Genomic DNA, 26,189 nt, shown 5'->3' on the forward strand with positions numbered 1-26,189 from the left:
ACAGAGAAGTCCGTATAGGTGTATTTATTTACCACAATTTCAATATAATCTCTATGCATTTGTATATAAAACTTTTGACGGAGAAAAGTACATGTCCTTGCATGTACGCATACTTTTTGTAGTTGAAATTTACTGATCCCTAAATTGAAATTTTGGGAAATGGGGATTCCCCCCTTGATCTTTGAATCATTGGAAAGTATTTTATTCTCTTGGACCTGCAAGATGCGCAGAACTTTGAACGCGTTGGATTAAGCTTTGTATTCGCGTTGACGAATTACCATCTCGAAGCATTGTTGGATGGAAGACTCTGGTTGGATGCAATATCTGGCGATGATTGGCCGATGAGACGAATGGATGACGGTTTATTACTTCTTGCTTTCCTAGACAGTGGCTGTTTTCATATAAACTATAGTTACCTATGACACAATTTTATTTTTAGTCGACATTTTACGATTTTAACAGTATTATAAAATTACAGGAGGGTTAACGTGGCGATTTTTAACCTCGAGAATATTCGACATTTTGATTTCCGGTTGTTCCACACGTTGCCTGTTATTGGGTACCCTGTTCCCATTTCGCTGACCCCAACTTACGCAGTCCTCCTTGAAACACCTCACACGCCTGGAAAGGAGCGGTTCAACGTTTTTACGTGCATTATAGTAAGCAAAACTAACGCTAAATAAGTTAATCAATTCCAGATCCACCGTTAAGAAGAACTTACCTCAATTATGAGTGTGGATATACAAAATCTGAACAATTTTACGATCACCTTAACCTCAGCGGAAAAGGCGGTCTGAGTGTAGAGGATCCAGATATTCGCATTTGGCTGCACGGAATAAAAACAATCATTCGGATTCGCGTTTTTTGTTTGCGATTCACCGTTGATTGAATTTGGTAGCAATATTGTTTGGTCTGTTCGGTTTAGAAAGAACTTGTTGAATTTACAGACTTGTTTTGTCCAAGGTTAATTTGCGAATAAGCCTCACATCGTTTTACACTCCTTTGTTTGGTTCGCTCTTGTCAAATACCATTGCATTCGAATTTTTTTTACTAGTTTTTTTACTTGTGTGGTACACCCCTACAATAAGACACCGTTCATCTACTATCAATTACCTTTGATGATCATAATATGTAATTTTACACCTATGCACATCACTTATTTGTATTTGAATAATTTTGCTAGTGACCTTTTTTACAAATTTCATTTACTTGCTTCAACTTCACTTATTTATTGTGGTTGTTGCAAGAATCATTACTGCAAACATTCACGCCAACACCTGTGGATTGCTTTCTGGAATTCATGGTTTTGCTCATTTTGGTCATAAATTATTTGTCCTTGCCTGTAAATTTTATTCATTGAACTTTGAAGAATAATGCTTCTGTATTAAAATTTAAAAAGTATCTTTCCTATAATTTTGAAAAAGGTCACGCATTTTTGATTCTGACTAATATTTTGGTCTATAATTGTTGTTATAGAAGGGAATTGTATGAGTCAGAAAATAGAAAAGCCAGTGCTGTCAGGTCAACGCATAAAGACCAGAAAAAGAGGTGAGGATTTTTGTCAAAGTACATATGTATTATTGTCACACTAATTAATACACTGATACAGTCAATAAAGGTTCTAAGTACATGGATTTCATGATAACTAACATTTGTTAATCAGAGATTTTCATATGTATAGATGAAAGAGAGAAGTACGACCCAACTGGGTTTCGGGATGCCATCCTTCTTGGACTGGAAAAGGCTGGTAATGACCTAGAGGCAATTTCCAAGTATTTGGATGTGGCTGGTTCGAAGCTGGATTACCGCCGATACGGAGAGGCACTTTTTGACATTCTAATTGCCGGTGGCCTCTTAGTACCGGGGGGATCCATTGCACAAGATGGCGACAAGCTTGTTAAAACCACGGCTTGCGTATTCGAACAGCCTGAAGACATGGAGGCGATGCGAAATTTTGAACAGGTCAACTTTAAGCTTATATGACTCGGTTATCATTATTCGTTTAGCAATTATAGATTTTGCAGTAATGTTCAGAAAAAAAATGTAGTTTCACCGGTTTGAAATGTCCCTATTTTGTTTCGATAGGTTTTCATAAAGTTGACCAGACGTTACAAATACTTGGAAAAAATGTTCGAAGAGGAAATGAAAAAGGTATTGGTCTTTATGAAGGGGTTTACAGCAAAAGAAAGGATTAAGCTAGCAAGAATGACTGCTCTCTGGATCTCTAATGGCGCCTGCCCACCAACTGTCCTTTCCGTATTGATTAATGAACATCTTGTCAAAGACAACTTGGCATTAGATTTTCTGATGGAAGTTTGCGTCACTTGGAAACAAGAAAAGGGACTCCCGAGCTTGATGACTGCCTTGAAACGTGGAGGTATCGAAGGAAGGTAAAATAACTTCGATTGAATATCCTAATTTCGTGCTGACTATGTTTGTTAAATATTGATTTCAATTTGTACAATAATTATCAATCCCTTAAATCCATATTCCCAGGCTAATGGAGTTTGTGCCGCCGAACAAAAGAACAGAAGAACATTTTAGATCAGCTTTTGAGGCTGTAGGTTTAGCAGACATTGTCAAGCTGCACAAAGCGCAGGCAAGCCAAGAAGCCAAGCGAGATTTACAGCAACTTTTACTTGACGACTTGGCTGACAATCGACCAATCAAGGACATTGTACTTGATCTCAAAGAAATGGCAGTAAAGTCTTGCATCCCTGAACACGAAGTAATTGGTTTGGTAAGTAGATTCATCTGGTTTACACCATAAATACACGGAAACGTGATATTTACGAATTTTTTCGGGATATTACATAGTCTGGATGTTTTCAGATTTGGGGTGTAGTAATGGGTCAGGCTGAATGGAATAAGAAAGAAGAGCTTGTCGCCGAACAGGCACTAAAACATTTAAAGATCTACACGCCACTTTTTGGTGCTTTCACATCTACTGCCAGATCTGAGTTAGCTTTGCTTTTGAAGGTCCAAGAATTCTGCTACGAAAACATGAACTTCATGAAAGTCTTCCAAAGGATTGTCTTGCTTTTCTACAAAAGTAAGGATTGCCAATAGAAAAACAAAAAGAATAATACCACTCTGATTCATTCGGTAAATCCTAGAGCTTGTTATTCTCAACATTGCCGATATTTTTTTCAGCGGACGTGGTGTCGGAAGAAGTGATCTTGAAGTGGTTCAAGGAGGGTCACTCAGTAAAGGGAAAAATGTTGTTTTTGGACCAAATGAAAAAATTCATCGAGTGGCTGCAAAATGCTGAAGAAGAATCTGAATCTGGAGAAGAAGAAGATTAAAGTGATTCAAGGTATTTTTTATTAAACGTGGTAGTTATATCTTGATCCAACTCAACGAGTCACAATGAAAGTATCAAACGGTCTCCTTTTCTGATTACGTTTTAAATCTACACATCATAACCCACGATTTCTTTTTTTTTTTTATTTCGTAGTCAATTAATAACTTCAAAATATTGTACCAATCATGAGAAAATTGTAGATACATTATTGTTCGGTTGTAGATAAATTCTAACATCATTGCCAGAAGAAAGCGTGTCAGTATTCTGTTCAACTCTTTAAACCTTTGATGAAGATAAACTAATCGGTGAAGGGAAATTCAAAAACAAAAAGTCAGCATCATACGCAGTGCAACAGTGTGTCACGAAAAGAAACGGATAAATTGTTAAAATAAACGAAACAAAAAATAATAATAATGATGACTAAATTTAATAACGAATAAATAAAGAAAAAAAAATAAAACTAATAGGTAATTAGCCGGGGAAATATTGTAAATCCGCAGTGTTTCTAAATTGTGTTACTTTAAGAAAAAATATTTTGTGTTACATTTTTATAACTCCGCTACAAAATATATACAGAATAACAAAAACACGAAAAAACAAGAAGTATTAAAAAAAAAGAAAAAACTAATATCCCTGTGTGCGTACGATTTTCGGTACCCCGTTTTACTTTGTACGATAATTGTATTAGTATCCAGAAATATACTGTCGGGTGATGTTTAATAATGGACATTTTGGTAAATCCTAGATTCCTGATTGGAAAAATCGATAAATGCAGAATTATTCTAGGTCCTGACAATTAGAAGTACGCAAGATTTGTTGTTTTGAGATACATGATATCCTAGAAATCATGTTCAACCCAATGTCGCTATTAGCGGCAATGTCAGTGAGAGAGAATTTATACATTTTACAGATGCGAGCTTGAATGGCTAATCAATTGTGGATGAAATTTTATGTGACACATTGCACATTTTGAAATTGTGAGAAATGTAGATGAAATTCAGCCAGATATAATTCTTATCAGGGTGATATAGTCGAAGGATTTAAGGACAATGCTGCCTATAATTGTACTGTAGATGGATTGCCAGGTACATACATACTTCTCATGTATGAAAAAGAGGAGAAACTGTTCCATGTGTTCTACAATCCTACTGTCTTTTCAGGAAATAAAAAATGACAATATTCGTGATGAAAAGAATCCCCGCTCGACTGATTATTCTATTTTGAAAATATAGATTTATTGCCATAGCTCTGAAATTATTAATAAATTTAACCAATAGGTCAGGATTGAAAAAAGTAAGATGTAAAAATAATTTGTGTTTGGAACATTTTTTAATGTATTTCAGTTGATTTTAGGCTTATGTTTAACATATCGCATTCCAGCTAAGCGCTGTTTTTGTATAATCGTCTTTCCCCTCATATATGCTAACAGTTTTTCAGGTACTCTAATATCACCGTCTTTGGTCTGATGCGTTTCACAAAGGGCTATTAGCATTCTTGGTATCGCACATGCTGTCCCATTTAGAGTATGAACGTGTTCTAATTCGTTACGTTCTGTTTCATATTTAATATCCAGCCTACGAGACTGATAATCTGTGCAGTTACTACAGCTGGATAATTCTCCAAATTGTTGTCGCCCAGGCATCCATCCTTCGATGTCAAATTTTCTGTACATAGGAAAATAATCATCAAAGCTTGTAATATTTAAATTGTTAAGAAAATGTTACATGATGGACTAATATGATGTGTGAGGTAAACCTATAAGCTGGAGCTCCTAATTCATGTGGAGGCATGTCCAACACTTTGAAATGCAGGCCCAAATTAATAAAGAGGTCTTCTTCGATAGATTTAAGTTCATTCAAGATATCACAGGATTGATGTGGTTGACAGCAGATGAACATTTCTACTTTAGTGAATTGGTGAACCCTGTAATAAAATATCTCGGATGAAATACATGAAGTTTGGGTGATGGTGACCAATTTATAAAGGCAAAAAAATTGGCACACCTATAAATACCTCTCTCTTCTGAAATACTTGAAGCTTCTGCTCTATAGCATCTGCTAACTGCAGCATATTTCAATGGTAACTGATCCAGAGATAACCGTGCTCTGGCTAGTTTTCCTGCTATAGACATCTCTGCAGTTCCTGACAAACTTAGATCAGGACCATGCACATGATCCAGTGAATAGACTTGAGTTCTTTCATTACCAATGATCATTCCGCAACGCTCTATAACCGCTGTGGGCAATATATCAGGTACTGATATAAGTTGGAAATTTCTATTAATTAATTCATGAATTGTGTAAAAAATTAGGGCTTCTTCCAGGTCAGCCAAATGTCCCAAAAGCATGTAACTTCTTGACCCACTCAAATTTCCTAAATTTTCAGTACGAATAAGTTTCAAATTTTTTGCGATATCTTCAAACTCTTTTGGTTTGAAGTTGAAACTGGGCATCGAACCACAAGTGTTCAAAACATGTGCCTCATTGCCATACTGGAGTACTGTTGGATCTGTTTTATTTGGAATCTTTTCGAGTTCAACATTCAGTAAATCCTTCGAGGCAGAATTACTCAGAAGCTCATGGACTTTGTTGATATTGCCTATGCCTTTTCTCCGGTTTATATTTTCAGAGATTATTTCTTTATTGCTCACGTTGCATAAGTAGTTAATGTCATATTCTGGTTGAGGTAACTCTGAGAAGACTCTTGATGTCGTGGTAAGGCTCTGAAGCATGTAAATGAAATGAAGTGAAAACAAATTTAGGCATTATTGTTTCCCAGGTATGGCAGAGATTCAAAGTGATTAGTTATGAGGTTACAACTTTGTTTATTTTATACCTTTACATTCGTACCAAGTGATCTGTATCTGTAAATTCCGATTAACCGTTTTCCAAAGTTCATTGTGAGGTTCCTAGTTTTCATCTAAAATCTACAGAATAAGATTGGAACTTCCTGATGTAGAGAAGCCAAAGAATTTGTGTAAAGTGTGTAGAAATATAAATTATTATTAACTTGAATGAAACTCGTAGCGCAGGCGCCGAACTTCCGACCGAAAAATTCTACCAATGATAAATTTAGAAGAAAGAAACCCTCATTGCTATTGGGTGTTCGAATTTTCACCGTCTCGTTTTCTTCGGTGGTATCGCCAACCCTCGGTAGCGTGTAAATTGATGTCCGATTACCATGGGTGTCAGGGTGTCAGAAAAGTTATGATATGCATCCAAAGGTTGCTTCGCGTTCATATTTACAATGTGAAATAACACGACGCTGAACCGTATCCGTATGTAGTTTTGTTGCTTTATCATAGTCACTCTCAGAACTCAAGCTCATTTCACTGATACCATCTTAGCTTTGAGTATAAATAACAATGGTATGTTTTGTTTATGTCAGTAGAAGCAACTGCTGCCGATTATCTGTCTATTCGTCATCTCAATTCTTGAATTAAAAATTCCACACTCTTCACTGGCTCACGTGTATTTTAATGTTTCAATAATTTGTGTCACAAAGCATCTATACGTATTCGAGATATGGACTAATCACTCTTTCCAATATCAATACTCACCATAAATATAGAAGATTTCTCTACTAATGAACATTTCAGTCTTGTTTTCTGTAATCATTGCACAAAACAGATGTTCAATTGAATACTACTGCATAATATACTTGAACACTTTCCTTTTTTCTATATTATAGAAATTTGGAGGACCTTCCAGAGCTCCAAGATGACGAGAGCTGTGCTTCTGTTATGGATTTTGGTTCAAATGTTAGAGTTTATCGGCAGCTATGCTTGTCCATTGCGATGTTTCTGTAGACGCATTGGTGCCCAATCGGAATGGTTAAAAGTCAAATGCGAAAGTGGTCTTCACGAGATTAAAGAAATTGATATTAGTGGAGTCAGCGTGGAACTAGTTCAACTGTAATAACACTTCTATTTTCTCAGTTCTTTGTAATTAGCAAACCATGTCAATAATCTGTAATTTATTTTATTTCGTGTAGGGATTTAAGTAAAAATGAAATCTATCTCATAGAATCTGAAGTGTTGAAAAACTTAACCAATCTGAGGCGCCTAAATTTATCGGTCAATAAAATCAGTTCTATAGATGAAGGATCTTTTCAAGGGCTCCAAAATCTTGAAAGATTGTAAGTAAGCGGTCATACTTAGTTATATTTAAGAGCAGAAGCAGAGGTAAAATTGTAAGATTTTTTTTATCTGTTCTTTTCACAGAGATTTGAGTAGAAATCAAATTACCACTATTGATGCCCATGCATTCAGGCAGCTGACAAAACTCAAAAGACTGTAAGTTCAACACTTCTCAATACTGAGAAAGTTACTTAAAACAAATGTCTTTTTTTTTGCTGCTTATGACAATATTTCTGCTTTCTTTGCCAGTGATTTATCAGGGAATAAATTAAGCGCCATGGAGACAACCTTATTTCATGATTTGCTGGTTTTAGATCGCCTGTAAGTTAATTTATTCTAGCTATTTTCATCTGGCTTGTTTTAGCTGATGATTGTTATTCCTATTTTAAGAATACCATGTTTATAGGTATACCTCTTCATTCTATAGGGTCGATTGCATGCTTGGACAGTGTATAATTAACAGGTTGATTGACAAATCTGGCTCATTGAAACTCATACTTCACTTGTGTTCCCTTGAAATTTTGAATCTTTCATTTAAAATAAAACGAATTCAATAATATTAAATATTTGATTTATAGCAAACTCAATCAAAATGTCCTGACTACTTTAAAAGATGGTACATTTTATGGGCTCAATTCTTTGAAGCAGTTGTAAGTACACGTACCTTGCCATGTTTGGGATACTATACAGTGATTGTTAGTAATTGAAAATCATTTCCAGAGATCTATCTGGAAACCCATGGGCATGCGATTGCAACTTATACTGGTTTAGTAATTGGATCAGAAATTCATCTGTTAAATTAAGGTAATTCACTATCTTTAGCTTGTCCACAGCTCATATCTGTTTTATCAATTACATATAGCATATATTTGAATATCATCAACAGCCCAGCACCCAAATGCTCCTCGCCAGAAAATCTCAAAGGGCAGCCCATGAAGAAGCTGCGACTTTCAGAGGAGATTCAGTGTCAGTTGGCCACACCAACAATCGAGATGATGCCAGATCAAAATCAAGTTGTTTTTGCTGGAGATTCCATACAGATGAAGTGTCGAGCTCCTGGCATTACGGAGGATAAAACTGCAAAATTGAATTGGCTATGGAATCCGATTACCGCAGACACTCGTGACATTGAAAACTACACAAATCCTGAAACAAGTTTACCCAATATCAAAGTTGAAAACAGAAATCTTACGGACAGTGGTATTGTCGATAGGTATGCAAGATGAGCTTCAAGCTGATTGATAATAGTCTGTTGTGTGAGTGGATAAGAATGACTTATGACTAAAACTCATTGATTTTTAGCTTACTTACTATCCTCCCATTCAAAGATGAGCACAATGGGCAATGGCATTGTCAGCTAGTTTCAGTGCATGGCAATCGGTCAAAAACGATCACTATAATTGTTATTTCCGAGGACACTCGTTATTGTCCATTAGCAGGTAATATTGTAAAGAATTGTATAATTAGCAATTGCAGGTTACTATCTTAAAGGGGAATTGATTGAAAAAATTTTTTTTTTCAGTAACGAGGAACAACAAAGGTGTGTACTCTTGGCCCAGAACTATTATTGGTTGGAGGGTAGAGCTACCGTGTGAAGGTAATGGACTATCTGGCCCAATGCAGTTGTCTCTACAAGCGTCGTATCAATGCAATCAAACCGGGCAGTGGGAAACGTTGAACACAGAATCCTGCCCATATGTATCTCATACAACAAAAGTTTTGGAACAATTTTCAAAAGTTAATTTATCACTGACTAAAGGCAGTCTCTTAGAAACAGCAAAGAGCTTTAAAAACTATACAGCTGACAGTAGCAAGTTGACGGACCCAGTAGAAATTAATTTCATAACTCTTACAATTGAAAACTATTTGCAGTTTTTGGTGCAAGAGAAAGAACTTGGTGCAATGCTCGTCGATATTGTCAATGTGGTAATGAAGTTACCTAAAGAGATGCTGAAAATTGCTGAAGTTAATTATCTCGCATGCACAAGACTGGTAAAAGCTATTGAAACAATAACTGAATTTACACCGTCTATACAATCACACCAAAAAAATATGGCTTTGGAAGAGTTTAGAGTGAAACGTGAAAGTTTTACTGGTTTGACGTGCACCTGGTACAGCAGTAATGTATTAGCCAGTGATTCAGATATCAGGCTTTTACATTGTGCTACAAATAACAAGACGGCGCTCATCAATACCAAGGATAAGGTTGTTGAAGCCTCTATTCAACTACCTGCATCATTGCTACGGAATTTGGATGGTGTTACAGTGGCTCACCAGCTCATGGTTTCTATGTACAGTGACAATAGATTATTCCCCATTGTTACGGGAAATCATAAAATGGATATTTCGTCCTGTGTTATTGGCAGCAAACTAAGTAAGTTATGATTTTCACTGCCAGTTGGATATAAATTTCCATCCAGTTTGATATTAACGTATGAAATTGAGAAACATTCCCTCAATTTGCAGTTGGTGTACAAGTAGCTAACTTGACAGAGCCAGTATATGTAACGTTGAAAGCACCACAATACCATTATTCTGGAAGTAGGCCCCGACCAGTAGTATGGGATTTTGGAGATCCCAGAGGGTGGACTAGCGATGGGTGTTATTTATCACAGTTGGTGAATAATCTCATAGTATTCCATTGTGACCGACTTGGTTATTACGGACTGCTGCAAGACTCTAGTTTCCTGAAGGACAATGAGCGGTAGGCTGCAGGGGCTTATGATTTCTAAATTTCACATATATCAGATGAAGTTGTTTAAATTCCGTTGTTTATGTTTCCGAACAATGCACATTGTAATCATGATAATTATTTCTAGCATGGCAAGGGCAAAATTCAAATTTTCTCACCCAGCAATTTATGTAGGAAGTTTTATTGCCATAATATGTTTGGCGTGTGCATCTGTCACTTATTTAATTTGCCACACATCGATTATGATGCCGAAAAAAGTTAAACACTGTCTGGTCAACACCTGGGTATCAATAGCTCTTCTCTGCTTCTTGTATACGGCAGGAATTCAACAGACGGAAAACATCTATGTTTGCCAGAGTATTGGATTAACTCTGCATTATTTATCCTTGTGTGGTTTACTCTGGATGTCTGTTTCTGCCAGGTAATATTCTGATGTACTTAGACATACCGTATATTGCTAATCCATGTTACTCTATTTATCATCTGAATCTATTGAATTGTTTCCAGCAATATGTACAAACGATTATCCAAGTCCGATTTGGATGTTGTGGCGGATGACGAACTGCAGGATCAGCCGATTCAGAAACCATTGCTTGGATTATACTTGGTTGGATGGGGAATTGCTCTCATTATCTGTGGAATCTCGGGAGCTATAAATCTTCGAGAATACGCAAGTTATACTCATTGCTTTTTAACTTCCGGTCCTGCTCTTGCAGCATTGTTTGTGCCTGCAGTAATCTTGGTCGTTTATTTAATAATACTCTATTTATTGATACGATGTGCAATTAGAAATATTGATCAGAACGCACAACTCTCTGAGGGCACTCAGGCTACAGAAAATATGGATTTGGAATTACTTGAACCAAATGTTAATGCAACAAATGATAGAAATAGTATGCAAAGTGCACAAACTGCGTCTTCCGAAGTTGAAGATTTAGAGCACTCCCAAATAACACAGCTCAAAGGACAAATGATAGTATTAATTTTATATCTAATCACGTGGGTCTCTGGAGCTTCTGCCGTAGCAAAGCCTTTGATTCCATATATCGCTCACGAGGCAGCTATATTCAGCATTATATATACGATTTCATCGAGCAGTTTGGGATTATTTATTCTCTTTTTCTATGGCATAGCTCGAAGCGATGTACGTTTTCAATGGTTACGTATGCGTTGCTGGCTCAAAAAAAGAAAAAATAGATGTTGTAGGACTAGAAGTGTATCAGACACCAATCCCGTAGTCCCCTCACAACCACTCGTTCAGAGTTTAGCACCAGTTTCAATTTCTCAAGCTACCCAAGTAATGTCAGATACCAATTCGAATAATTCGTCAAGGCATACGAATAAATCTCGTAATTCGAACTTGACAAAAGCCGTTGATCTCAACGCTATGGACGCAACGACCGCTGCCAAAATAGCTAACGTTAACCTGGTTGTCCTACACCGGCAGCAATACAGGTCCAATAATTCCGTAACTACATACACAGAACCTACTCTTGCGTCAGTGGAAATGTTCTACAATCCACATCAGAGTGGCGTGGCTAGAAAATTTTTCAAAAAGCAGAGGAGGCATACCAAAAATAGTAATTTGGGCCCTCGAAAACAAGGCGATGGCGGAGCTACTAGCGACGGTGGCAGTTGTATCTCTTTACCAAGACCTGCTAGACTGGAATCAAACATTGAAAAAAGTATATTCAGTACAAGTGCTAAAGTAAACAATACCAATATCCACGTTGAGTTAAATCCTGTAAATGGCATTAAAAATGTGAACATTTTGTCTGATAGTGGAGGCAGTATTTCTGAAGAGCGCAACATTCCAATGCGCTTTGTAATTGGGCAAGAAAATTTGATTCGAAATGCAAAGAAAATGAACAATGATGGTCAAAACAGGGAATTGGATAGTTGTACAATTTCACCAAGAAACACTCCCCAACATAAACAACAGTACACTAATACTAGCTTGAATAATTCAGATGGCGAGAGTAAAGTTGAAATGGAAAAACATCTCAGAAACGTCTCACAACAATGCAGTTTAGAATATAGTTCTGAAATTGAGTCGACACAAATGACTAGTGAGAGAAGTGATCATAATCTTCCTGAAATCGGTGAAACGCTAGAGCAATCTGACAAAAACTTTCAGTGTTCAAGTGCGAATGAAATGAGTGACTTAGACGAACAACAAACAAACTCACGTTTCGAATTGCCAAAAAAATTAAATTGCTCCAACAGCTTATATTGCTTGCCAATAGATCATCTGATAGAGGCAAGAAACTATCATCGCTCTTTAAATGATGTTACGTCTGTAACCAGTTCTAGGCAGTGTGGTAACGAATATTCTAGACCTTCAATGATGGATTTACAAAGCATAACAAGTTCCCACTTGTATGACCAAGTTCATAACTCACAGCAAATGATTAGCCGATCCCAGCAATCGCTCATTGAAGTAAATAGCTTAAATAGTGAGAATACGTATACACAAGTACAGGATGTGCCAACCTACGCTACTTCCTTATTAGATATCAGCAATGATCATGATTTTAGATCTCTGGGACATTTACAGATTCAGAATGTGAACGGTGGCAGTAGTTTTAGTACATCGCCAAATAAAATGGAAGAATATCTGAGCAAGGAATTCAATTCTCTTAATGATCTAACGTTTATCGACAATTCCCTGTTCTCTGATAATGTTTTTCGATCTTCAGAAGCTGAGGATAGTGAAAAAGTTGATGAGAGAGAGGAAAATTTTAATGTTGGACAAGCATTTGTCGACCTGAATACCGATGACGAAATATACTCTGAAAGTTCTCCTTATTCCGATACTGTTAAAAAAGAAACGAGCGTGTGAGTCTCAATTAAGATTTAAAATTTATCTTTGCGGTCACATAATTATTGGAAACCATCTAGTGCAGGAAGTAGAAAACGTGATAATCATTACCTTTGATATTACGTGATATCAAACATATTATTAGGTAGTAAAATATATTTTGAGCCATTTCAAATATTAATGTGCCTCAATTATATGTGGAATTAAGAAAATGGTTCCGTTAATTATGTTCATTGCCATCTATCAGGTATAAATTTTATCAAACCTTAAATTACTTGGAATCAAGAAATTTATTAGGAGTGTTTTGAATAGCTCAGTTCAATGGGTTTTGAATCAACAGATCAACAAAAAGTATGCATACTTTTAAATTAATACTCGATATAGACAGATTCTTTGTACAGCTGTTAATAAATCATTTTTCAGGCATAGATTTCCTGCACTGACATCCACATTTTACAAACAAAAATCGAAATACGTACCTTATTATAATATTCTCCGAAGAATCTTCCAATAATGTGCCAATAATTCGGTAACAAGTCGATTATGTGATTCTATAATTGAAAATCAAATTATCATTCATCAAAACTACAACTTATGGAATCACATCCGCTTATTCTTATTACGTACCATGTGCTAACTGCTCTGCCCATTTATATTAGGTTTTTGTTTTTATTATTGATGAGTATTCCACTCATATGTATTTATTCAAGTGATCTGACGTTGTAAATAACAAAAAATTATTCTGACCCTATTGGTTATTATTTTATCATTTTCTAGTGCCCTTATCATGACATGATATTTATAGTCAATAAAACGTATTAATATGTAATTGATCGACACAGATAACGCCATTTTAATGTAAACTTTGTTGTACCAAATTAATACTTTCAGAAAAGACGTGACTAAGTTTATTTTGAATTGCCAAAATATAGGCAGCGTTACTTGCAGGACTGTATCAAATGATCTCAAAACGTTACGTTTCTCTATTTGAATTTCTAATCAATTAGAAATACAAACAATTTCGACTTATTTTTGAAATATAAATGACAGTGCGATTTCTCCATAAAACAGAGTTGAACGTTGGCACGTTCGTTATTCATAATTCAAAGTTAAATTTATGTACATGTAAATGGAATACAATGACTTGTTTTTCTATAGAAAAAACATACTCAAATTATGTAAAAGCTTACACTATAATTATATGATCCTACATATCCTGCTTTTAGTGACATTAGTTGCAGATTATATTGTAAATAATTTGTACTTTTCAAATAAATGAATTTACCTTAACTGTAAATAGAGACTCGAGTGATTCTAGATAAATTAGTATCATTGAATATCAGTAACCATTTTATATCAAAATTACATTACCTACGGTGTAATTTTTCGACTACAATTCATAGAGGTGTCAACAGATCTGGATTAGAAATAGGTTTCTAAGTGTCCTCGAATATACTTTGTACATTCATCTATCTGCTTAGTGATTCACTTAGTTTACTTATATCAAATGTTGTTTGAACAATTTCATGTAATAGGTAGTCTCAATAAGTTCATCGCTGCTTTCAATCATTTATCAGACATACAATAGAGAAATGCTAGACAATGGGCATCACGTGTCAACAGTTGAACTGAATTTTAACTTGACCAAGTTGTGTGACATTAAACTTTTATCATGTTACGTAAATTGTTTTATGAATACCACTTGATGTTCAAGGTGCTCCTGGTCAGTAAATATATTTTGCACTATTTTACATGATAAGCTAGATGGGTTCTATTATGCTCAGTGTTCGCTACTATCCAGTCCTCTTCTAACTCATGAACAGTTGAAGAGTGCTGAGCTTAGCAATAGTAATATTCTAGGTATACCATCAATAAGATATACAAGTTCAAATAACTTAATTAAAGATGCACATTGTTGACTTTGTTGGGCTTCAATGATAGCATTGCTCAAGTTATAAATAGCCAGTGGTTCTCAGTTTTGAATAAAATAATTCACGATGCAATATTATCGAGTTTCATGGTTCTATGTAGTAGTAATTTTATATTTAACAAAATTAACGAAACAAGATGAACCGAAAATTATTATAATTGGTGCTGGAGCTGCTGGCATTGCAGCTGCGTCCAAACTTTATGAGAACGGTTTTAATAACATCACTATTCTGGAAGCTGAAAACCGAATCGGTGGACGTGTACATACTACATGGTTTGGTCAGTATCTCAGTCAATTCATTCTCCAATGTTTCCTGTCTCATATTAACCAATTTTCTCGAAAAAAAGTTAAACTCCAGTCATGGAGAACTATATATAAAGAGTGTTAACCATTTCCAGGTGGAAATTGGATAGACCTAGGGGGTCAATGGGTTCACGGAGAAACAAACAACATTGTCTTTGAATTAGCTTTTCCTCTAGGACTACTGGAAGTACCAGTAGATGACTATTTCGTTACTATACATGATTCCAAAGGATCTCAAATATCCCCTGCGCTTACTGCCGATTTGATGGCATTATACAATAATATCTCAGACAAAATGCCTGAGGATTCAAAGGGATACAATGGTTCTCTCGGAGAATATTTTACAAGGGCGTAGGTAGCTTATTGATTATGTCATCTTCCTAATAAATATACTCTATTATTTTCCATAGGCTAACTATTGAAGCCCGTAAGTACTCAGCGATCAATCAGACAATACTGAAACAGTCTACCTGGATATTTGAAGGCCTGCGAAACGCTATGGATGGATCAGACAGTTGGTTCGACGTATCTGCGAGTGGGAACTTAGAATATTGGACATGTCCAGGAAGTCAAGACGTAAATTGGAAAGATAAGGGATATTCAACTATTCTTGACATCATGATGGTATTTATCGTACCTGCTACTACGGTTGGTCAGCAGAGCAAACTTGGGGATATTAGTAACAGTGTAATTTTTAAATATTTTACAGAAGAAGTACCCTAATGTCGAGAATGAACTTCCAGTAATAAATAATACGTTATTGAATTCAGAAGTTGTGAGAATCAATTATAATTCAGTGAAAGGCAAGGTTCTAGTAGAAACCAATAATTCACATAACTATGTAGCAGATCACGTTATCATGACGGCGTCACTAGGTGTTTTGAAAGCTCAATATGACACTTTGTTCATTCCTAACTTGCCAGAGTATAAAGTGCGAACAATAAAGGTAAGTGCCCATCAGCAGTTTTTGCTTTAACTCTGCACCATCATAGGCATTTGACTGATATCATAATTTTGTTTTTATAGGGCTTATCATTTGGATCTGTTGGTAAAATCTTCCTGTCCTTTGAAACCACATGGTGGCCTGTTCCTACGTTTTCAAGTGTATTTTTGTGGAATAATGAAGAAAGACAGCTCTTTGAAAATGATGTATGTTAAAGATATCATCGGCACCTAATTTTTTTACTTCGACCAAAGTAATACTATTTTCAGCTTTAAATTTTACAGCCCGATAAAAAATGGCTACTCGATGTAAATGTAATCCACACGGTGGAACACAAACCAGGAATACTATCCTGCTGGGTAAATGGTCAGGGTTCACGACATATGGAAAGATTGTCGGAGGAACAGGTATTAAACCACACAATGGCACTAATTGATATGTTCTTAGGAAAGTCATATAACATATCCAGACCTACTGCAATCTTGAGGCAAGTCACTTTTTTTTTCGGTTTGATTCGATGTTTATGTCGAGGTATATAGGAGTGTATTTTTATTGGAATTAACACTTTATCAATATAAATTGCAGAACCAATTGGTACAACAAGAAACATTTCCTTGGTACCTACAGTTTGAGAACTATGGAAACCGAAAAAGCTGATGTTTGGGCAGATCAGTTAGCGGTCCCTTTACTTGTTGATGAAAAACCAGTGAGTAATTGACGTGGAAAACACATCAAGATAAACATTAAATCTTTTTCTCTCGATCATTACTTCCATGTATTTTATCTCTCTTCAATAATTCGGAATTTTATAGGTACTCATGTTCGCAGGAGAGGCTACACACATTCACTACTATTCGACCGTTCATGGAGCTATAGAATCTGGTTTCCGTGAAGCAAACAGACTTATATACATGTATAAACTTAAACATAGCACTATTAACGCTACGTTATAATTTTTCGCGAAACGAAATGTAAATAGGTTCATTAATTTAAATGATTTTGAAAATAAGGAAGAAAGTTTTGGGCTGAAACCTTCGTTATCATTTTCTTGCACATCGTCCGTAATATGTCGGTTTCCGTATGAATTGCAAAAAAAAAAAGCAAAGGAGAATCACATATATTAAATATTACCTTATCTTTCTGAGTATCCGCTAATTTTCTTATGATGAAGGTACAATGAAACCTTATGAATTGCTATCTAATTCTCATTTAATACACTAAATCCCGTTTAGTCCTAGTTAGCCAAACTATCATTGCAATTAACAATTCGTGGACCACGATTCAAAAATCAATCGTTGAGCAACAGAGACTATGTTTATTCACGGCATTGATCTGATTGCATGATAGTTTGACCTGTCTCCAAATAAAAAATAGAATGAACTATGAGTCCTTCGCCACAAAGAATTGTCTAATTCCATCTTTGACCTCACAATGCATAGATCATTTGATAAAGATTTTTCTATTGCCCGTCAGCAATCAACATTGCAATTCAACGAATAATTTATTGCAGTATTTGCGCGGAGCTTATCACTGCCAGACAGAAATTTGTAATATAGAGGACATAGATTATTAGTACAGCACTTCAGAAGGAACAAAAATATTCTATCCTTCACCAGTATCCATTCAGTGAAGAATTTTGAAGTATTTTTTGGTTTTAAATCTCTCGTCGACAATGATACTTGTGAAAGTATGGTGGTTTTGGCTTCTCGGAATAATAAATCTAACAAATTCAATAACAGCAGATGAGCCGAAAATTGTAATTATTGGGGCAGGTCCTTCTGGTATTGCAGCTGCATCTAAGCTATTAGAACATGATTTTCACAACGTCACTGTATTAGAAGCTGAAAACAGAATTGGTGGACGAGTGTATAGTACACTTTTTGGTGAGCATTTCATCAGATTTCAACGAATTTTGATCTGTATAATATTTAGTATTTGAAACAGAGAATTGAAAAAGTAAACTGTTCTAGGTGACGGCTGGATAGACCTTGGAGCTCAGAATGTTCATGGCGTATATGGCAATATCGCTTTTGAAATGGCTTCACCTTTAGGATTATTAGAAATTCCGTCAGGTCCAGAAATGATCTTTGATGTTTACAGTTCGAATGGACACAAAATACCTCGGTCTTTTATTAGGGGTTTACTTAATTATTTTGAGAGAATCGACAAGGAGATAGGTGATCTCATACTGCTTAACGAAACTTCAGTTGGAGATTACTTCACCAGAATGTAAATAATTCAGAAGTAAAATTAACGTAACAATGTACACTGTTCCATATTTAAACATTTTTTTTCCATCTTTCTCTTTGTAGGATCAGCAATGAAATGGAAAAGTACCCAATGATTAATGAGACACTGGCAAAACAGATGATGTCGGTATTTGAGAGAATGACTATGGGATCAGATGCTTCAGACACCTGGTGGAATGTATCGACTAGAGGATATTTGGAATTTTGGGACTGTCCTGGGAGTAGAATAGTCAATTGGAAGGATCGATCATATGGCACCATCCTTGATATTCTAATGGTGAATTACTCTTTTATTTAACAGTTGTATGCTACAATAATATAGGAGGAATTTTGTTTAGATGTAAGAAAAACTGAATCGTGTTATGCAGGCTAGTGGAAGGAAGAGAAGAAATTCTGAAAAACTGTAAAATTAGAATCACTTAGGGGTACAAATTTCAAATAAAATTGTGTAGCAATTTTCGGACACAAAGAATTCTAATAACAGTCATTTTTTCTGTTGTAGTAAGGTGAATTATGTCACGATCTGATTTCAGAAAAAATATCCAAATCCAGAGGAAGAACTTCCAGTTTTGAACAATACTTTATTGAATTCAGAAGTTGTTAATATAAATTATCAATCAGTGGAAGGCAAAGCTGTAATAGAAACGAGTACTGGACAAACATATGTTGCTGACCATGTTATCGTAACACCATCATTAGGTGTGTTAAAAGCACAATATGAAACTCTTTTCACACCACAGTTGCCAGAGTCTAAAGTGAAGGCTATACAAGTATGGGACACTGAGATTAGAATTCACTTGTAATAATTTATGCTATCAATTAATATAGGTTGAATTGCAATTTTTATCAAATTCGTAGGGCTTGGCCTATGGATCTGTCGCAAAGATTTATCTATCCTTTGAGACACCATGGTGGGATAGCGATTTCCCTGGTGCTGCACTTATATGGGAGGAAAATGATAAAAAGGAATGTGAAAGTGATGTGAGGTCTAAATATTGATGAGGCGTTGTTGATAAAATGAAATCTTGCATGATGTCTAAATGGTTGTTATTTCATTTCAGCCTAATAGAAACTGGTTGCTCGGTATCGATGGTTTTTATCTAGTATCTCATAGACCTCGGCTATTACTTGCATGGATGAGTGGTGCACAAGCTCGTCATATGGAAACATTTTCCGAAGATGAAGTCTTGAATCAGACATTTGCACTACTTCATAAATTTTTCGGACAAACGTATAACATCACTAGACCTACAGGGATAATACGGTCAGTTAGTACTATCAATGAATAGCAATTTTTTGTAATGAACATTTTTCTTTATGAATGAAAATTCCAGATCAACGTGGTACAGCAACAAGCACTTCCGGGGAGCCTACAGTTATAGAAGCCTAGCCTCTGAATCACCTCCAGTTTGGCCAGCCGATTTAACAGAGCCTGTACTCGTCAATGAAAAACCAGTAAATAATTTCGAACTTCTTAAATACTCAATGCTGCATAACAACTATTGAATTTTGTCATTTGAATAACAATTATTTTGTAGGTACTCATGTTTGCTGGAGAAGCAACAAATGATCACCACTCATCAACGGTTCATGGAGCTATAGAAACAGGTTTCCGTGAAGCAAACCGACTCATAGAGATGTACAATGAAACTAAGAACACGCAAGACGTATAATTTGTCATTGGATTCGAATTTATGTAGTCAATTATTGTATTTTATAATTTCAATTTCATTATTAAATCTGAACTAAATTAGAACTTAGATGATCTTTGAATGCTAAAAAACTTCGTCCCCGTTATCACTTAAGAATGGGCTGAACTTGGAAAATGCTGTTTTCAGGAGATCTGAATCGTCAACTGCATAAAGGGCTTTGATCGCGGTCATCACCAGTTTCTTCTAATTCGCATTTGGTGAATTATACAATAAACAGAAATTAACAAAAGTTTGATGACCCAAGAACGTGCCCTATGTTGATAATGACGTTAGGTTTATTCATAGACTCTGTTACCGCATTATTGTTTATTCACTTCTCTGGTGCGAAATGAAATGAAGGTTTCACTCAACTAGTAGAAAATAAAAATCGAACTATAAATAGTTTATCATTGAAAATTCTTCCATATGTAGAATCTTTGACCTCACAATGTGTTTATCATTTTCCAATACTAAATATTTATCTATATCAATCCAACACTTGTACAGCATGCAATCAGTATGTAGACATATGATGAGAGACAGCAAAAGACTATAATCTCAATTCTTTCACCCACAATGACTTTTGGAAAAATGTAGTAACTTTCTATGCTGGGAATGTATACCCAGATGAGCTTGCATCTGTAATTATCGGGACCGATCCTGTCTATATAAAAGCAGCATTTAAGCTGACTAACATAATATCCTATTGCTTTATTACTTTTAAATCTTGAACTCATGAGTCACGTAATCAGTTGATGATGATTTTCTCCATACCAATAAAATATTTACTTAAAACTAAACCACAATTGAACTTTGATGGAGATTACACAGCAAATGATTCTACTGTACAAGCAAAAAAATGCTTTAATTGCTCATGAGATAAGATTGGAAAAAAGACACAAATTTTTTTATGTAAACAGCGTATTTCGTTCTGTGTAATAAATTGTCGACAATCTTGAAATTTTGCCCTCTTATCAAGGATACCAAACACAAAAATGGAGTGGCTTCATGGGCTGAAAATTTTGTGGCTAGCTAATTTCATAACAGCAGAACAGCCGCAGATTGTAATCATCGGAGCCGGTACCGCAGGTGTTGCAGCTGCATCAAAGCTGTACATAAATGATTTCTATAACATAACTATTTTGGAAGCTGAGAACAGAGTTGGTGGAAGAGTGTATAGTACAGTATTTGGTAAGTGCTTCCTATCAATGAAATAGTTGTTAAAATTTCAAAAATTAGATCACAAATTATAGGAAATATTACCTTTTATTAGATAAAAGCTGGATAGACCTTGGTGGTCAGAAAGTACAAGGTCAAACAAACTGCAATGTGGTGTACAAAATTGCTTCACCTTTGGGACTTCTGGAAATTCCAAATGCAACGAAGCACTTCAAAATTTACAATTCCAACGGATATAAGTTACCTGATACTCTGAGCGACTATTTCGAAAATTTTCACCACAGACTCAAGCATGAGATTACCAAAAATCTGGAAGGAAACATCTCCTGCTCTGTTGGTGAATACTATGTACACAAGTAAATAACTCATGGTACAGCTTGAATGATATTTCACCAGCACATTTTCTCTTGTTCATCTGAACGTTCTTGGCTCATAGTTAAACGAAATTTGTTACCATACTTGACAGAGTTCAGGCTGAACTTCGAAGTGATTTGATAGCCAATGAGACCTTGATGGGACAGTTATTGAAGTTATATGAAGCCCTCACCATATCAACAGAAGCGGTAGATGACTGGTTTGATCTTTCCATTATGAAATATCAAGTACATTCACGGTGTCCTGGAAGTAACAGTATCCACTGGAAGGAGAGAGCTTATGGAACTATCATTGATATTCTTACGGTAAATACCATCTTGTGTTCACATTCATACTTCTCTTCGATGAATCGAACAGGACTGTGAATTTAGAGAGTATACCAATTTCAGAAAAAGTATCCAAACCCGGAAGAAGAACTACCAATATTGAATAATACATTGTTGAACACAGAAGTGGTCAACATTGATTACCAATCAATGGAAGGTAAAGCTGTGATAAGAACGAGTGTTGGACAGAATTATGTAGCGGACCATGTTATTATTACAACATCATTGGGTGTCTTGAAGGAACAGTACGAAACTCTATTCACACCACAATTACCGGAGTTTAAATCCAAGACTATTCAAGTGAGAGAATCAGAAATCAAAAATAATTGTTCAGTCTTTCGGTGACTTGCATTTTCCTAACTGGCATTATCCATACCTTCCTAGGGCTTGGGATTTGGAACTACTGCTAAAATTTATCTTTCATTTGAAGCACCGTGGTGGAATAATGAGAACGTTCACTTTGACTTTATATGGGATGACAAAGACAGGATAAAATACGAAACTGATGTGAGTGAAGATCCCAGGAAAACGTTTGAGAAATCTTTAAAACCCCTTGAGAGAAAAAAATTGAAGACAAAATTATTTACTAGAGATACCATGAATCCTGATAATCCAGAATTATGTCAATTTCTCTTTCAGCCCGATAAAAAGTGGTTACTGGATCTAGTAAACTTTGTTACGGTGCCTAAGAGACCACGACTGTTAATTGGTTGGGTGGGTGGCTCAAGTTCACGGTATATGGAAACATTGACCCAAGATCAGGTATTGAACCAAACGTTTACGCTCCTCAATAATTTTTTGGGACGAACGTACAACATCACAAGACCTACAGGGATTAAGCGGTGAGTTAGGATTATCAATTAGTGACTATTGGCACACTGTCTTTGAACACAAAAAGCGTTTCCTGATATACATAGATCATAAATAAATAAAAATTTCAGTACATTGTGGTACAGTAACAAGCATTTCCGTGGAGCCTACAGCTATAGAAGTATGGAATCTGAAGAATCTAATGTCTCGGCAGCTCAATTAGCAGCCCCTTTGATGATCAATGACAAGCCAGTAAGTAAAAATTAAAAGTTCGAATATCAGAATAGGATATATGCAGTCATTCAACTGATATCTTCTATCTACTCATAAGGTCTACCTCATATGGCTTATATCTCTGATGCAATTGATACTGTTTCAGATGATCTTGTTTGCGGGAGAAGCTACTAGTAATCACCATTTTTCAACAGTCAACGGTGCTATAGAATCTGGGTGGCGTGAAGCAAACAGACTTATAGATCTATACAAAATTACAGCTAAACCCGATTAGTTTTATGTTATGATGTAATAAATATTCAGCACGCAATTATAATGTAATGGGCAGAGTACAAATGGTAACAAAAAAAAAAAAACGCTTGCTGTATTGATGCAATTGTTATGTTGGATATAACTTGGATAAATGCATCAAGTACAATCTAATATTTAAAACATTATTCTGTACCATATAGGGCGTGCAACTGAACTGATTATTTAACTATCTGCTTATATTAATTGGATGTAGCTCATCGACTAGTTTGAACAGTAATTACTTTTTATGCCCTAAATCAGCAAGCGAAAATAGGACCTAAAATCTTTGACCATCAATCACCTAATCGGTTAATCTTTGACCTCACGAACTATGTGCCCTCAGATATAAAAGTTTCTAGCATTGATTGATCCCCCGCTTGAAATTGCTTGTTTGTCAATGTCATTAGTTTATACATTCACTAGTAATTCAGTGTAAACCTATACATGGTTTTGATTTGATCTGGTATAACATAAAATTCTGTTCATGAAAATGTTGTGGTGCAACGTAATGGTAGTTTTCATGTATTTTATGAAATTAACAATGGGAGATCAGCCAACGATTTTGATAGTCGGTGCTGGTTCTGCTGGTGTTGCAGCTGCATCTAAGCTATATGAACATGGTTTTGAAAACATCACGATATTAGAAGCAGAGAACAGAACTGGTGGACGAGTGTACAGTGCACAGTTTGGTAAGAAATCCTTTCAAGATATTTTTCAAGAGCAAAATCAAAGAAAAACGAAATTTTGTAGGAGACACTTGGATAGAGCTAGGTGCTCAGCAAGTGCATGGGCAATTAGAGAATATTGTTTACGAATTGGCTTCACCTTTTGAGCTGTTGGATATTCCATCCTATTCAACACCACCCATCGCTATTTACAATTCTAAAGGATACAAGATACCCGATCTTGTCAGTGAAAACTTAATAGACTTCTACTTTAGAATCCAAAATGAGATTGGGCACTGTCCAAGAATGAACGTCACCTCCGTCGGAGAATACTTCCAGAAAATGTGATTAATTTTTACATCGAGCTTACAAGCTGTCTTCACCTATTTTGAAGAAAAATTTATCTTCATTTTTTCGGACTCTTTTTTGCAGCATTGAAACAGAACTTTCAAATATCGCACCAATCGATCAGACGATAATCAAACAGTTCGAAAAACTGTTTGAAGGCTTTGCATTGGAAGAAGAAGCCTCAGATACATGGTTTGATGTTTCAGTGAAAGGATATCAAGACTATTGGGAGTCCCCTGGAAATGACTATGTGCACTGGAAAGACAAACCATATAGTACCATTTTTGATATTCTGACGGTAAATCGTCATTTCATCTATCAATGACATTACAGAGAACGGATAAACAAATTGAAACAATTCAAATTTGAAAATATTATTCATAGACGATAAAACATCTTATCAAACAGCTTAAGCCTCAATTATAATATGTACATTACAGAAGAAGTACCCCAATCCCGAAGAAGAACTTCCAGTTTGGAATAACACTTTGTTGAATCAAGAAGTTCTGAATATTGATTATGATTCAACAAAGGGTAAAGCTTTAGTAATAACGACTACTGGAGAAAGATACATAGCGGACCATGTTATAGTGACACTGTCATTGGGAGTCCTAAAGGAACAATATGATACTTTATTCACACCACATTTACCAGAGTCTAAAGCAAATGCTATACAAGTAGGCATTATAGAATATGATATTAAATCATCAGTTCATTAGACTGAAGAGCACCAATAAAATAAAATGCCTGGTAACTAACATTTTATTCCAGAGTCTAGGGTTTGGAGTGGTCAGTAAAATAGTTTTTACTTTTGAAACACCATGGTGGACCAAGGAAATCAATAACTTTGGATTTGTATGGGATGAAAACGATAAACAAGAATATGAAAATGATGTAAGCTCAAAGATTTTACATTAAAACGTATCATCCAAACAATCTCCTACACACATCTGGGGATAGCTTGCAAAATTTTCATCAATTATACTTCTCATCTGCTAGAGGTAGTGGCATCACAATCAGCAATAATCATCTGGGTTCACTGTTTTGCAGCTGGATAGAAAATGGTTACTGGATGTAGTTGGTATTTTTGAGCTGCTTCATAGACCTGGTACACTAATTGCTTGGGTATCTGGAGCAAGTGCACGACACATGGAATCGCTACCTGAGGATGAAGTGTTCAATCAAACTTTGGCATTGATCAACAAATTTTTAGGGAAATCACACAATATCACACGACCTACTGGATTTACACGGTAAGTTAATTTTATAACCCATAAATAATGGAATTCTAAACCAGTAATGAAAATTCAAATTTTAGATCAATATGGCACAATAACAAGCACTTTCGTGGAACCTATAGTTATAGAAGTGTGGAATCTCAAAATCCTGGTGTTCAATTAGATCAACTGGCAGTCCCTTTATTCAAAGAGGACAAACCAGTATGTTATTTGTGCATATTTAGCTACATGACAATTACTTCTGAATTTAGAAATAAAAGTTGGCTACTTACCATTCTGATGACAATAATCATGTAATTTTGAATGGTGTATCATATTTTAGATTGTCTTGTTTGCGGGTGAGGCCACAAGTAGTCACCACTTTGCTACAGTACATGGTGCCATAGATACGGGATTTCGAGAAGCACAACGGCTTATAAATATGTACAAGAATTTGCCGGAATAAGGCATTTATTATTCCGTACCATATGCCAACTTTGAGTGGACATGCATCACAATATTTCAATCAAATTATCTCCATTGAGATACTTCAACATTATTCAGATATCAACTCTCGTTATTCATGAATATTTTCACTGTCTAATAATAATACCAGACTATTCACACAACATATAAAAGATAAGGAAATGTATTTTCAGTGATTGAAGCTTTG

The 26,189-nt window shown here is 35.6% G+C and overlaps 4 protein-coding genes and 1 long non-coding RNA gene across 7 annotated transcripts; 3 read left to right on the forward strand and 2 right to left on the reverse strand.

Moving 5' to 3' along the window:
* Nucleotides 1-9: 9 nt before the first annotated feature.
* LOC125501125 lies at nucleotides 10-615 on the reverse strand. Its single transcript, XR_007278641.1, has 2 exons — nucleotides 504-615; nucleotides 10-416 (listed from the first exon to the last, which is right to left on the reverse strand). It is a non-coding gene; the product is annotated as an uncharacterized LOC125501125 (long non-coding RNA).
* On the forward strand, nucleotides 506-4,024 carry LOC105688963 (protein krasavietz). The gene is made up of 8 exons (XM_012405646.3): nucleotides 506-659; nucleotides 1,477-1,548; nucleotides 1,682-1,962; nucleotides 2,086-2,390; nucleotides 2,497-2,740; nucleotides 2,833-3,052; nucleotides 3,154-3,316; nucleotides 3,527-4,024. The coding sequence occupies exons 2-7, from the start codon at nucleotides 1,488-1,490 to the stop codon at nucleotides 3,303-3,305; spliced, it is 1,263 nt and encodes a 420-aa protein (XP_012261069.1). The 5' UTR covers nucleotides 506-659; nucleotides 1,477-1,487; the 3' UTR covers nucleotides 3,306-3,316; nucleotides 3,527-4,024.
* A 590-nt stretch (nucleotides 4,025-4,614) lies between these two features.
* LOC105688954 (serine--tRNA ligase, mitochondrial) lies at nucleotides 4,615-6,438 on the reverse strand. The gene is made up of 4 exons (XM_012405625.3): nucleotides 6,140-6,438; nucleotides 5,308-6,026; nucleotides 5,060-5,227; nucleotides 4,615-4,968 (listed from the first exon to the last, which is right to left on the reverse strand). The coding sequence occupies exons 1-4, from the start codon at nucleotides 6,221-6,223 to the stop codon at nucleotides 4,644-4,646; spliced, it is 1,296 nt and encodes a 431-aa protein (XP_012261048.2). The 5' UTR covers nucleotides 6,224-6,438; the 3' UTR covers nucleotides 4,615-4,643.
* On the forward strand, nucleotides 6,424-15,029 carry LOC105688227 (adhesion G protein-coupled receptor A3). 3 transcript variants are annotated; one of them, XM_048655523.1, is made up of 13 exons: nucleotides 6,424-6,581; nucleotides 6,995-7,217; nucleotides 7,298-7,441; nucleotides 7,527-7,598; nucleotides 7,692-7,763; nucleotides 8,021-8,092; nucleotides 8,163-8,246; nucleotides 8,329-8,655; nucleotides 8,745-8,881; nucleotides 8,965-9,816; nucleotides 9,909-10,146; nucleotides 10,262-10,555; nucleotides 10,642-15,029. In XM_048655523.1, the coding sequence occupies exons 2-13, from the start codon at nucleotides 7,024-7,026 to the stop codon at nucleotides 12,974-12,976; spliced, it is 4,821 nt and encodes a 1,606-aa protein (XP_048511480.1). In that variant the 5' UTR covers nucleotides 6,424-6,581; nucleotides 6,995-7,023; the 3' UTR covers nucleotides 12,977-15,029. The 3 variants fall into 3 exon arrangements, with proteins under 3 accessions (XP_048511480.1, XP_048511483.1, XP_048511482.1); XM_048655525.1 differs by having other exon boundaries at nucleotides 6,530-6,671; XM_048655526.1 differs by lacking the exon at nucleotides 7,692-7,763.
* Nucleotides 14,948-26,143, forward strand: LOC105687976. The gene is made up of 32 exons (XM_048648909.1): nucleotides 14,948-15,163; nucleotides 15,284-15,539; nucleotides 15,599-15,812; nucleotides 15,898-16,134; nucleotides 16,215-16,337; nucleotides 16,416-16,618; nucleotides 16,717-16,837; nucleotides 16,944-17,080; nucleotides 17,764-18,014; nucleotides 18,102-18,360; nucleotides 18,444-18,657; nucleotides 18,914-19,150; nucleotides 19,239-19,361; nucleotides 19,442-19,644; nucleotides 19,715-19,835; nucleotides 19,919-20,047; nucleotides 21,034-21,262; nucleotides 21,345-21,606; nucleotides 21,717-21,930; nucleotides 22,015-22,251; nucleotides 22,336-22,458; nucleotides 22,591-22,793; nucleotides 22,893-23,013; nucleotides 23,141-23,268; nucleotides 23,764-23,975; nucleotides 24,037-24,295; nucleotides 24,384-24,597; nucleotides 24,740-24,976; nucleotides 25,071-25,193; nucleotides 25,350-25,552; nucleotides 25,618-25,738; nucleotides 25,860-26,143. Exons 1-32 carry the CDS (start codon nucleotides 14,953-14,955, stop codon nucleotides 25,980-25,982), a joined length of 6,048 nt encoding a protein of 2,015 aa, XP_048504866.1. The 5' UTR covers nucleotides 14,948-14,952; the 3' UTR covers nucleotides 25,983-26,143.
* Nucleotides 26,144-26,189: the final 46 nt, after the last annotated feature.

This window comes from Athalia rosae, chromosome 1 (genome assembly GCF_917208135.1).
Source record: "Athalia rosae chromosome 1, iyAthRosa1.1, whole genome shotgun sequence".
NCBI lineage: Eukaryota > Metazoa > Arthropoda > Insecta > Hymenoptera > Athaliidae > Athalia > Athalia rosae.